This window comes from Parasteatoda tepidariorum, chromosome 10, assembly GCF_982258835.1.
Source record: "Parasteatoda tepidariorum strain Cologne lab strain chromosome 10, Ptep-v5.0, whole genome shotgun sequence".
In the NCBI taxonomy this organism is placed as follows: Eukaryota; Metazoa; Arthropoda; class Arachnida; order Araneae; family Theridiidae; genus Parasteatoda; species Parasteatoda tepidariorum.
Genome location: NC_141764.1, coordinates 30624894 through 30638467, shown reverse-complemented (window position 1 = coordinate 30638467; position 13574 = coordinate 30624894). Strand labels below are relative to the sequence as shown.

The following is a 13574-nucleotide window of genomic DNA, read 5'->3' as shown; positions in this document are numbered from 1 at the left end:
GAATGATAAACAAAGTATCAGGTTACTTATTTATTATTGTATTAATGTGTTCTGCATTTTTACATTTGTTTAATTAAACTCCTTTAATATAATTAAACGATGATTAAGCGAGTTATATTGATAAAAAAATTAAATTTAAATTGAAACATATGTTTTGATGTTCTATTTCTTGCAACAACAAAAAAACTAACCCCAGGTCAACTTCACAGAAATATTTTATCTTTACCGTAATTTGTGTAGGAACAAATTGTTAATTGTGAATTTGCAACTTATGATACTAATAACTTATGATACTGATAAATTTTCAATGTTTTTGTTGTGTATTTATAATAAAATTCTATTATCACTTCTATTCGATAAGCGTCCATAATTGCTATTATGATAAATTTTATTTAATTATTTTGCTTATTACCAAAAAGCAAGGTAGTTTTTATTGAAGCGGTTTCGTAATGACTTTTTGGTAAACTTAACATTAAAATATGCTTTTATAATCTGTGGTAAACGTGATGAATTTTTATTATTTGTATCATGATACCTAATGTTATGGTATTAAAACCGTTTGTTAGGTAAAATTTAACTTTATGTTCTGCATTATTTCACTGAATATCTAATAATAAGGATATAAATTTGAAAACAAGAACTTCCAGTAAAACGCTATCATACGAACGGAGAAATTACAGAATGAATAATTCTTATACCGTATATTTTATTTTTTTAAATTTTTTTGACGGAATTATTATAGGAATATTTATTCCGAATATTTTAAGAATATTTATTTAAGAATTCCTATATTTTAAGAATATTTATTTAAGAATTCCTATATTTTAAGAATATTTATTTAAGAATTCCTATATTTTAAAAATATTTATTTAAGAATTCCTATATTTTAAGAGTATTTATTTAAGAATTCCTATATTTTAAGAAAATTTATTTAAGAATTCCTATTTTTTAAGAATATTTATTTAAGAATTCCTATATTTTAAGAATATTTATTTAAGAATTCCTATTTTTTAAGAATATTTATTTAAGAATTCCTATATTTTAAGAATATTTATTTCTAAAAAATTACTACGAATAATGAACATGGCATTTAGGACTTTCGTTTAACACCTAGTTTGCCTGCTAAAATTGAAAACCAACATTCCATTATACCTCTGCTGTAATTTAATTTAATATAAATTCTCCAACTGTAGGTTTAGAGACAGTTGAAACTGGATGTATCACATTTTAGACTCACGATGCATTAGCTTGTAATTTCAAAATTTATTTTTGACTGTAACAGTTTCATATATTAAACCGCTGGTGGTAAAGCAAATGGGCAAATTTGGGGAAGAATGTTTCTCCCATATACACTATTCCCCTATCTATTAACATGTAAAAACTGGTTATGCCAAAGCCTCCTAGAGAAGTGCGGAACAAGCCGTAAGATAGCGAACGTGACGTCACTCAGGGAGTGCATCGCTGAGGAAGAAGCGAGGGTGCTTTTACACTGAAATTAGCTTTATAACGCTCTTTTCAACTTTAAATCTGGAAGGGATAAATTTTTATTTTGTAGCTATTATTTTTTTATGCCCCTTCTTTTATTCTTAATAAATTACTATAAACGCAAACTTTTTATTTTATTCTTTTTGCATTTAAAAACAGAAATTATCATAAATTGAAATGTGATTTTAATAATAATAAATGTGAATGCAATTATTAATGCTGATGTACACTTATATAAAGTATTGGTCGTTTTTTCACTCACCTACATACCTTTTTTCATATTTTACTTAATAATAAAAATGAAATGAATGTGAAATTCGCTTTCTAACTCTTCTTCATTTTAAATCAGGAAGGGGTAAATTTTTTTCTTGGAGCTGCTAATTTCATTTATCTTCCCTTTCTTTATTCTTAACAAAATAATTACAATAAACAAAAATATTTTGTTTTATTCTCTCTGTATTAAGAACAAAAATTATCATGAACTGAATTACTATGATTTTAAATAATAATAAATGCATTCAATAATTAAGGGGATATTCATTTAATATAAAGTATTTTTTACTTTCGACTCATCCTCACACCTTTTTTCATATTTTACTTAATAATAAACATAAATGAAAATATATGCCCTAAACTATATTAATGATAGAGCAGTTCATATTATTTTCTTGCCCTTTCAAACTAAAATTGTTAAAAATAACATTAAATCTAAAAGCATTTACAGATCAAAATATAATAATGAAAATCACAAATTGCTAGCTACAAAATTTTATATTATAATACTACTAAATCAATCAAAATAACACAAGAAGCAGATATTTACAATTTTATTGAACTCTCTCCAATCATTCTTTATTATCAACTTTAAACATATATAAATTTCAAAAGAGATACAAACATACATATTTAGCATACTCTTCCAGGGGAAATAAGAGCAGATTTTAGACTCTTATACAAATACAAACTTATTTTGATTAAAAGGATACAATTAGCATAGAATATATGAAAATATTTGTGGACTTAATGCATGCATTACATTATTTTCACTCCAATAAATAGTTTATTTAATCTGTTAAAAGTAGACAATTTTAACAGGAGCATCGATTGAAAAATTAGCAAACCAATTCTTTGATTGATAAAATAACATTTTTGGTTAAATAACTCACTTATTTATTCTTTGACAAGCAGAGTGTCAAGGATTTATATCAGTTGATTTTTTAAAAAAAATTATTCACATAAATCAACTGATTTTTAAAAAATCATTAATTAAAATTTAAAAAAAAAAAAAAAACTTTGACATTTTTTTTAAAAATTTAAATATAGCTTTCGTTAATACATGTTATATGTGCCTATAGTTTAAGTTTAAACTAATAAAAAATGTCTGGGGGAAGGAAAAATTATCCACTTTGGTTATATTTTCATGATAATTTTGAAGTAGATAAGATAGGCAAAATAAGAAATCAAGTAACATAGTAAAATAAAAAACCAATTAGTGGTGGAAAAGGCTGCCAAGCTGACAATTTTGTTCAACAAATAACAAATAGATTCTTGAAAAAGAAGCGACAAAACAAATTTAAACAATAAATAAAAATGAATATTATTGTTATTGCATGTGATTAATATTTCTGTAAAGCTGTATTTCTAAAACCTTTCCTATGAAATTTGTAATAAAATAAGTCATTATATGATTTGTCAATACTGTTGCTATGCTCTTGAAATTATCATCTACTTAAAAAAAATACTTTAGGTAGTCATTTCATTATCTATGTGCTAAACAAATATTTTATTTTCAAATTTAAAAAATATGATTCCCTTTAAAAGTATATGTATGAATTTATTTTTTAAAAAATGCAATTTAAATCAAAATCTTATCTTAAAAAAAAAAAAAAAAAAAAAAAAAAAAAAAAAAAAAAAAAAAAAAAAAAACAGATCTTTTTATACCCTGTTGACAAGTAAAAATTATAATTTTTAAATTGATAATTTATAAATTGCAACACACAATTAGCTTAAATATTATCAACTTGAGGGTTTTGCTAAAATATTTTGTCTTCGTTATAATAACTAAAATCAATAATCTAGGTTACAGAATGACAGCTATTACATTGTCTATTGTTACCAGGACAATGAGAGACAGCGAAATAAAATAAACGAAACAAGCAGCCACTAAAACATTTAAGTATACAAAAAAGAAAAATAATACGGCTAAAATGAGGGTTTATAAAAATCATAAGATTCTTATACAAATACAATACAAAGAAAAAAGAAATCAACAGTATATTTTATTATAACCAACTAATCGTGGAATAAAGTAAATCCTAGTTATTTTTTATTCAAGCAATATAATATATTTTCTATTCAAACAAGCAATATATATTCAAGTGATTCCTCATGAATTGTAAAGTCTAAGTCACAAAGCTTTCCTATTGGATCAATATCAAATAATGAGTAAATAAATTTATATCATTTTTAAAAAACAAACAAAAATTCAATTATTCCAAAATACTATCCTTGGCAGAACAAAAGCAAACTTACAAGGTTTAAAAGTATACATAATTAAATCAACAAGAAACTAAATAAAATTGAGTTCTCTGTTATGTTAATATGTTGTAAACATAAATGGTAAGGTCATATTGATAACAAAGCTATAACAGTTTGCTTAAAATTAATCAAAACAGAATTGCTACTGCACATAGCAAAAAAAAAAGTGCAAAATAATTTTTATGACTTTTGTATCTCAACTCAATAGGTATAAAATAGTAATTCTCACATGTAAATATGGATCAATGCTGACAGATAAACAATTATTACTAACTAAACATATATTTTACTTTTTTACAGTAGCCAGTTTTCTAGCATTATCTTTTTTAACAACTTTTCTATCATTCTTAAATTTAATATAATTATTAAGTAATATGTTACTCATAGTTTTAATACAAGAATTCAACAAAATACTTACAGGCTTACTGCAAACACAAAGAGCTTCATAATCTATTTCGTCTCGCAGTTTTTCATTGGATAACTCACACAACAGTTGCCATTGATTAGGCACTTTTAAAAATGCATCCTCATAATTAGCACTGATGCAAGTTTGAAAAATTTTAAAAACTGCCAGACATATATTGAATGTGAAGTCACTTGGCCATAAAAGACCACCTCGATCAAGTGATGAAAGATATTGTTTTATATCGTCGGAAGCTTGATACGAGAGTTCTTTATCGATTGTCAATTGATTTTTGCAATCAATGCACCCATCCAAAGCTTTTCTAGCAACATAACCACCTATGTACATTAGTACACTGAAATTTTCCTCACTAACTTGGACCATTTCAGATAAGAAAAGAATATCTAAAAAAAATTCTGAAGATATTGCTGTTGAACTTTTCATCTCAGTCGCATCCTTAACAGCCTCCAAAAATGACTTTATTTGAAATGTCCCCATCTTATTAGATTTTAAAGTCATCAAACTCAGAAGCTTGAGTTTTCGCTCAGACTCCAGCACTTGGGAAACACCAATGTGGTAATTTCCACCACTCATACACCGATATTGGCCGAATCTTGCTTCAATACAGTCTGTTTGAAATTTACCAAGTAATATATAGCTAGGTTTATGCTCCTTAAATAAGTATGTAATTAAATTGATCAGTGTTCGAGTTGTGTGAAGAAGAGCAAATAAAGTTTCTTTAGATAGTTTTCCACAACGAGAATTAGGCTTGGCAAAATATGGACTGGGAAGATTCTCCCATTCCTGCAGCCACAGACAAAATTCTTCTAAAAACTGAACATTGTGGCAGGTAGCCCCGATAACTGGATCACAGTATAAATCTCTTTTATGCTTGCCCTTTTCTGGTGTTTTTACATTAATAATTTTCCACCACTTGGAAAAAATATCAATGAAATGCATGGTTCCGACTAAATCTTCGCCTATTTTTGATTTAGACATTTGAAGAGCAGGGATCAATTTGTCATCAAATAATTTTAATGCAGTCTGGACATCCTGGCGTTCTAGGTGATTGGGGAAGAGAGATTTTCTGGTAAGCGATGGCGCTAACTTTACAGAACATTCTTTTTCCTGATTATATAATTGTTTTAAATGCAAAATACTTGCATATGCAGGAACAGTTTTTATTGCTTGCCCGGAGGGTAAAAACTTCATAGCAGGAATGTAAAAAGTCTGATTAGTCTCTGTGTTGTTCAACCAATTGTTTCGAATGCTTTTCATCAAATGAACTGTGTCGAACAAAATAAAAATCTGTTTCTCTGGATCATATGGATTTTCGATATTAGATTTCAATGAGCCACCACACATTATTTCAAATGCCTTCCTATTAATACGGTTATTATCTGAGATTATGGTTAAAATCGCATACCCAGCAAGTTTCAGAATTTCTAATATTTTATGCAAAATTGGCAACAAATCACTAGCTGTTTGATTTTTCATTGGAAAAAGTCCTACAACATCTTTATTCTTAGAAAATAGTGAACTGATCATGAAGCATTGTAAGGTGGTAGCTTCCATATTATCAGCATTTACTGCATAACCTTCTACCTTACCCCCTTTGTAGACAGCTTGTGGCTTAACATATATTTCATCCATTGTTACATTTATCAGTCTTTCATTTTCAGAAAGTTCACTACACTTTTTGGATAAGTAGTTCAATTGGATTGAGTTTTCACCACTTTCCAAACTACCTAAATTTTGAAGTAATGACTTCAAATAAATGGGGTGTGGGAGAACAAGTTTCCCAGAATTGCGGACAAGTCTGTATGCAGAGGGAAAGTTGAAATAAAATTTTGAAGCCCACAATAGCATTCCCGAAGAATAACGTGGGACACTGAGAGTAAGCAGTTTTAACTGCTCGATTAAAAATTCTAAGTTTTTATTTGATGACCAGTCATCACTTTCAGAAACAAATTCTTTTAAAAGATCAATGGCAAGAGTTTGCTTATTAAGTTCGAGATTACCAGTCAGACTATTCAAATGGCTCATCAAGCAGTCGAATTTTGTCCACAATTCACACTTAAGTTCTTTTCCAAGCAACCACTCTAGCTTTGAAGGAGGTAATTTAAAGTTTAAGTGCCACACCGAAACACTTAAATCACTAGATATGCAGGCGCTGACAGTTATTGAAGGGAAAACCTCAAAATTTAATTTTCCAAAATAAAGGTCTTTTTCATCTGAAAGTACAATCCAATTTTTTGGAAGTTTCAATCTAAAATTAGATTTGAAATTCTCAAAGCCATCGATTTTGTCTTTCGCCATCCATTGCTCAAATTCAACTTCATTTCTATTCATTTGTTCATTCTCTCTTTCTTCGGGAGTTTTTCTTTTTTGAGGCACTGATGTGGTTAAATAGGCAGGAAGATTTGGAAAAATAGAGGGAAAAGCTCCTGGTAGTAATACTGGACACTTCCTTGGTAGCACTAATAATGTTCCATCTGGTCTAGTTGCCTGATTGTTCCTTTCAATAAAACGTTCTTCAAAATGTTTGATACAGACAACACTATTTTTTGTTACGGTGTAACCTTCTCTGTGTATACTATTCTGCCACTTTAAATTTAAGTCTGCATCCTTCGGGAAGTGGAATACTGTAGTATACTGCTCACCTCTATAATTTGAACGGCATTTTGGGACACAACATGTGCGAGGCATCTAAGAAGAAGAAAAAAAACAAATATTCAAATTAACAGCATTTGAATTAAATTACACTCAATACAGAAAAACTGTTGTTTTCCAAGTTACAAAAGATGTGAGAATTATTTAAAATATTTGTACTCGAATACACACCTTTTCATTAGCTAAATTACATATAAGCAGACTCGTATAAAACCAAAAGCTTTCTGCGCACACAGATGTTGGGCCAAAAAGTGCCACACCGAAAAACATCATGGTGTCAAACAAAAAATTTTAAAGCGTAATAAAATACTTATAAAAGCACTATTTATTGTATTAACACAAAGCACTATTTCAGATATCAATTGAAAATTTAAAAAAAAATTAAAAGCTATTAATTAATGAAAGGAATTGATGAATTCTAATGGAAATGAAAACAAAATATATTTCATTACTGACTGTCAGCATGGGCATAAATTAAATCTCAAATTATTAATATTCATAAGCACAAAAACTTTTAAAACAAAGAGAGATTTTTTTTTTAAACATGAGCTATTAGTGAAAGGAAATGTTTTTCTTATGTATCACATTGGCCTGCCTATGTGATGGGTGAGATTTCTTTCCAAGTATGAGAGGAAAAGTTAATCTCTTCAAAAATAAGTACATTTTTGATTATATATTATGATTATTATTTTTTAAGACTTCAAAAATTTTCTGTGAAACATGAGAATTTTCCGTGCACAGGGCAAGTGCTTGCATTCCATTCATTTGCATGTAAGTTACAAATTCAATATATTAAGAAAAATCAATTAGTCAATATATATTGTAATAAGCTTTTTTGTTTGTTTGTGAGCAATCAGAAAGTTTTCTGACAATTGCAGCCATTGATTTGTAACTTATCCATTAATATAATTTAAAATGTAGGCAATTCTTTTAAAATAACCTATAGGGTAGTTTGCTAACCCATTCACATTCTTGTAGTAATTTATGTACAGTTAAGATAATTTACTTGAACAGAAGTTTACTAACAACAACATTGTATAATTCCATCAACTTATTAGGCTAATGGAGCATTTTGTTAGAGCATTAGTTTAATTATAAATTTAGGTTTGAAGCACATGTTCCAATCAGGTTTGATACAAAACTAAGTTTGCATCTATCCGTGCTCAAAATAAATATTGTTAAAAATAAAATCGAATTTCTTGTAGAAGAAATTTGAACTATGAAAATAGTTCGTAAACTTTTGGCAAATCGTTTAAAACCGACAGTAATTTCATGGATAAATATTTGGTAATTGAACAATATAAACTTAAATACACACAAGCAAGAAAAAACTGATAACTAACTTACCTTTAAATTCTTAGAATAAATCCAATACGGTCCACATGGGTAGAACAGTTAGTGCTCTAAAAAAGACAACTAAGGAATAAATTCATCCTTCTAATATCGAAAACTAGAATACGGATGAGTAACTTCAATTACAGTTGCTCTGAAATTCAATTTAATTCTTTAAAGAAAAGGAATCAGAGTAATCAAATCACAACTTTATACAATGTCGCAAGCTCACAGTGAGAATTCTTGCACTCCCTATGTGACGTCACACGCACCGGAAAATGTAAACATTACGGCTTGTTGCCACTTCTCTAGGAGGCTTTGGTTATGCTATGCAGAGAAGACTGCAGGTTAAAATGCGACAATTTTTTAGCAGAACCTTCAGTGGGTTAATAATTATGAACTTTATATTTGTTACATAATGATTTAAAGTTAACTTCTAAATTTTCTTCTATAGCTTTTTTCAACAAAAAAAATTGTACAATTACTTTCACAACATCATGAAATTCTATAACTATTAATATCTTAAAACTAATCATCTTGAAAAAATGTTTCGTAAATGAAAATCGTTAAAATTAGAACAAGATTGCAATAAGGCTTGATTACATTCTAGTTTTCAATCAGTTTAAAGATTTGTTTAAATAATGAGGAATATTCTGATTTATATGTGCTTGTAAAATACCTTAACCAAAATTAACACATAAAACTAGCGTTCAGCTTATATCCAAAACGCAAAGAACGACCTTCAAAATTTTACGTCCTTGCCTTGTTTCCTTTATTACGCTCATTTTGTGTGGTTTTGTTCGAAAACTTCAGCAAAATTAGTTTTAGACGGTAATAATGGTTTTATGACTTCGTTCCATGGTTCTAGAAAAGTTTCTTTCGAAGATATTAAAAATGCAGGTAAGTAATCAATAAATGAGAACGTGTTCTCCCCAAAAATACCATTGTCTTGATTTGAGTAGAAAAGTAATTTCTATACTCTTGTTCTTTTTTTTTTTTGCAGTGTGTAATAACTTCAGGTTTCTCTCAAAATTAGCAATTACCTCTTATGGTGTTCGTGTTTGTAGCATTTAACGTTCTTGTGAAGAGTGATTTATCAAGAAAGTGTTATTTTTTTAGTATGGTGAGCGTCAGTTTTATTTTTATATCATTTTTATATCGCATTAGTCGTGTAATAGACACATAAGCATTTTTCAGTAATTTTTTCTTATATTAGATTGTGAAGAAAAATAAATTGTTTACTGTTTCAAAAAGTATCATTTTAGTTAATTAACTACTTATATATTTTTTATTTTAAAGGAACGTTGATTTGTATAGTAAATTTACGAAAATATCCTCCGTAGTTTTGATTTTAACATAGGTGATCAAAATCTTATGAGACAAGTAGCAGAGAGAAACGCACTCATACACTGCAAAAATATTCGAATCAGATTACGGTAAAATGTACTGGGTGCATCATTCGTAAAATTTATTTTAATGCTAAATCCACTTTTACCGTAAAATCTTATACCATAACTTTTACAGTAATAGTTTTTTTACTACTAGTCATTTAGTGATATAACAATAAATATTACGACAAAAATGACGACATATTAAATTCTTTGTTCCGTAAAATGTTACGGTAAAAATATATTTGATGGTAAAAAGTACGGGCATACTGCGTGTCCGTACTTTTTCACCGTCATTCATTTTGGATGTGTTTTACTGCACTCAAATTAGACCCAGGGTCCAGGGATTTGATAATAAGAGCAACAGAGACAATATTAAAATCATAAAAATAATTTTGCAGGAGTATAATATATTAAATATTTTTATTAAAAATTAAGAAAAAAGAATTCCGCTTTTTTTCCCTTACTAAACAAGCCTTACAAATTAACTACAAAAATAACTCTCTCCGAATGAAAATTGAGTAGTTACACATTCAGAATATAAGTAAAAAATTTTACGATATGGTGTGCAAATGAGATGAAATTTGAACGAATTTGCACGATGTGAAAGTATTAGGAAAACCACAACATTTATAAATTGCAATAGCAAATTCCAAGATACACAGAAAGCTTCATTTGCTTTAAACCAACAGAGAGGCCCATATGAATATAGATGTTTAATATATATATACAGTTCAAACGAAGTAAAATTTTAGTAACTTTTGATCAAATAGATGAATTTTCGTGTACTAAGACAAAATTTAAACGTTTTAAGATTACCTATAATTCAGTGGCTTTCAATTTCTAAGCATCCTAAATATGTGTTGTAATTGCAATCTGGGTGAGTTCTTATTTGTTTAGTCAGAAGATTGATCCAAAGTTTAGGACGTTAAATTCTTTTTTTGAAATTTTTAAAAAAATTACACATAATTAGAAAACTTTATTAATCAAAGATAGTAAGTTATAAAATAAATAATTTCAATAATTTGATGATGCTTGAAATTTTTAAGACTCTAACAAATTTCTATTCCATTTTAAATTAAATAATTTTAAGTGACAACCACCAAAATTGCAAGAAAATCGATTGAATAGTTTCTGAGAAATAAGCAGTAAAATGTGTTTTTTTTTTCAAAATTTCATCACTTAAAAGCAATACGACGAATATCACACAAATTTTGTATTGCGTAATTTAAAATAACACTGCATAAAATCAGTTTAAAATAAATAGTAGCATTATAAAAAAGTATTTAAAATCTTAGATAGTTATATTTTTCGTAAAAAGATTTTTTTTCACTTTTGTTTGTAGATAATGTTTACTTAATTTAAATATACTCTTATGTATAGTGATGTATGTAAAAATTTAAATTAGCATTATTGTATCTAAAGTTTAGATCTCTTCCCTAGCTAAGCTAATGTAACCACATTCTTAGATAGCAATTACTTCAAATATTTTGATGCTATGTATCTAAATCTATCAAAAAAGTATGCAAGGAAAGTCCATTTTATAGTCTGGTTTCGTCACTTAAAGCAACGTATGTTCTAGTTAATTTGTTTTGCAAAGTATGCCCTAATTAACTAGCCTGTTCAACGTCAATCTCTTGAATTATTATTGCATTTTAATACGTCAGAATTAGGTTATTAGATCAAAAAACCTCATTTCATGATCATTCATTCATATCATAACATGATCTCATTTTTTAAATTTTGCGTTTTGAATAAAAGCTATAACTAATTAGAAATATTTACTTTATTTGCGTATGATATTGCATATGATATTTGTTTTAGTCAGCTCAGTTGGTTTAGTAGTTTCTTTAAAATGCATTAAAATATGATATTTTTGTTTCAATTATAGTTTTTTTAAGTGTTAAAAATATTATTCAAAATACTGTTAAAAATTTAATTATCTCATTTTTATAGAAATTTAAGTATTAGCGAATAATTTAGGCATGATGCAATCAAGATAAGTGTGGAATAATAAACAAATTCTCATTTTTTTGTGCTGCAATGTAACTCTTACTCCCGGAACCAAAAATCTGTTGCTAAATTTGTTCCATTTTCTAATTCGAAAACGGGTCTTAAAAGAAATTTTCAAACCATTTTGTAATTATAAAATTATTTTAATAATTATTTGAAACACAAGTAATATCCAAGTAAAATATTTCAATGAAAACTATCTTTCCAGCATAATAGTTGTTTTTAGAGTTATTCAGTTGTTTAAAACAAGTCTGACATAATAGATCTAGCGAAAGTTAACAAAACATGAACAAAGCTAAAAAAAATATTAAACTGTTTATAGTAAAATGAAGGGTCTATTTAAGTTCAATGTTTAACACCATAATAAATTTATTAGAAACATTTAAATTTGTATTTTTTATATTTATTTTAACTGCCGATTAAAATGTTTCTAAGTACACACTCCTTAGAAAAGCAAATACGTGATTCTATTTAGGTAGTTCAATTTTTCTGTTTTTCTCAACACATCAACAAAAGTTTAATATTGTTTAAATAATTGTCAAAATTTTTTTCAAATAATTGTAAAATAAATTTAAAATTGAAACTACTTTATTGTTTAAAGTTTTAAATATGCAATATAAATTTCGTATATTGCTCAAGAAATAACAGTATAAAATTTGCATTCAAGAAATTTCAAAAATTTTATTAATTAAATACTTATTTATTTTGAAAATTGCTTTCAATAATTCTCATTTACTTAATTACCCCTCATCATGCTCCCAAATATCCAATTTGAAATCAGGCTTTTGAGGTATCTGACTAGTGCATAAACTAGAAGGAAAAAAAATCGGAATATTGCTTATTATAAATTTAGAATTCCAGTACTCTTAGCTTTCTAAAATTACATTACTTTTGTTTACACTACAATTATTTAGAAGGTTATAGCAGTTTTTGTGTAAGGTGATAACAGTGGATAGACTAATAATTTTAAGTCCTTAAAGGCGTTTATTCATGAGTTACAATTTTTCATGAGTGTTTATTATTTATCACTCACGTTTTGAACTACAGACTAAGAGAAAAAAGTAGAATTTTATTTTTGAAGCATATTCTTTTACAAATACAAGTGCAAAAATGTTTTTAAAAAAATCACTTTTTTAACTGCGCTGATCCCTAACTCAATAGTATATAAACTGGCTTTTAAGATAATAGTTTACATAATAGTTAATTCTTTACAGTGTTTAACGTATAAGCAAAGCAAAAAATGCCTTACTTTTATCTAAAAATGGTCATTTAAAAAAAATAATAGTCTCTTTGCTAGTTTTATAAGTTTTCACACATAATAAAACGAATAAACTGGTTTTTTTTAAATTTATATTTTTAAAAAAACAGTTGTCAAAACTAGTCGGATTCCTCAAAGAATCTCGTAATAAACGAAATATTTTTACGTTTCTTAATTATTTTTAACGCGCATGTTATCAACAAGAATTATGAAAATCATAAATTAAATGTACTTTAAAACATAATTTGTTGGAAAAAAGAACATATTTTTGAGCATAACAATTGATTTTTATGTTGTTCAAATTATCGGTCATCCAAAACAAGCCCTACCTTATTAACGTTGCAAACTTTAACTGTACATTAAGAGAGAAATTATTGGAGCAACAGCAATATGTCAGATGATACTGCATGCATTTAATCTTTATTTTCATGATAACTAATTGGACACATACCTTCAATAGTCTTATAACGTAAAGCCGCTGGGA

At 27.3% G+C, this 13574-nt stretch overlaps 1 protein-coding gene across 1 annotated transcript; it reads right to left on the bottom strand.

The window, feature by feature from the left end:
- Window positions 1–4161: 4161 nt before the first annotated feature.
- On the bottom strand, window positions 4162–8685 carry LOC147802477 (uncharacterized). The gene is made up of 2 exons (XM_087153055.1): window positions 8447–8685; window positions 4162–7135 (listed from the first exon to the last, which is right to left on the bottom strand). The coding sequence occupies exon 2, from the start codon at window positions 7133–7135 to the stop codon at window positions 4310–4312; it is 2826 nt and encodes a 941-aa protein (XP_087009181.1). The 5' UTR covers window positions 8447–8685; the 3' UTR covers window positions 4162–4309.
- Between the last annotated feature and the right edge of the window lie 4889 nt (window positions 8686–13574).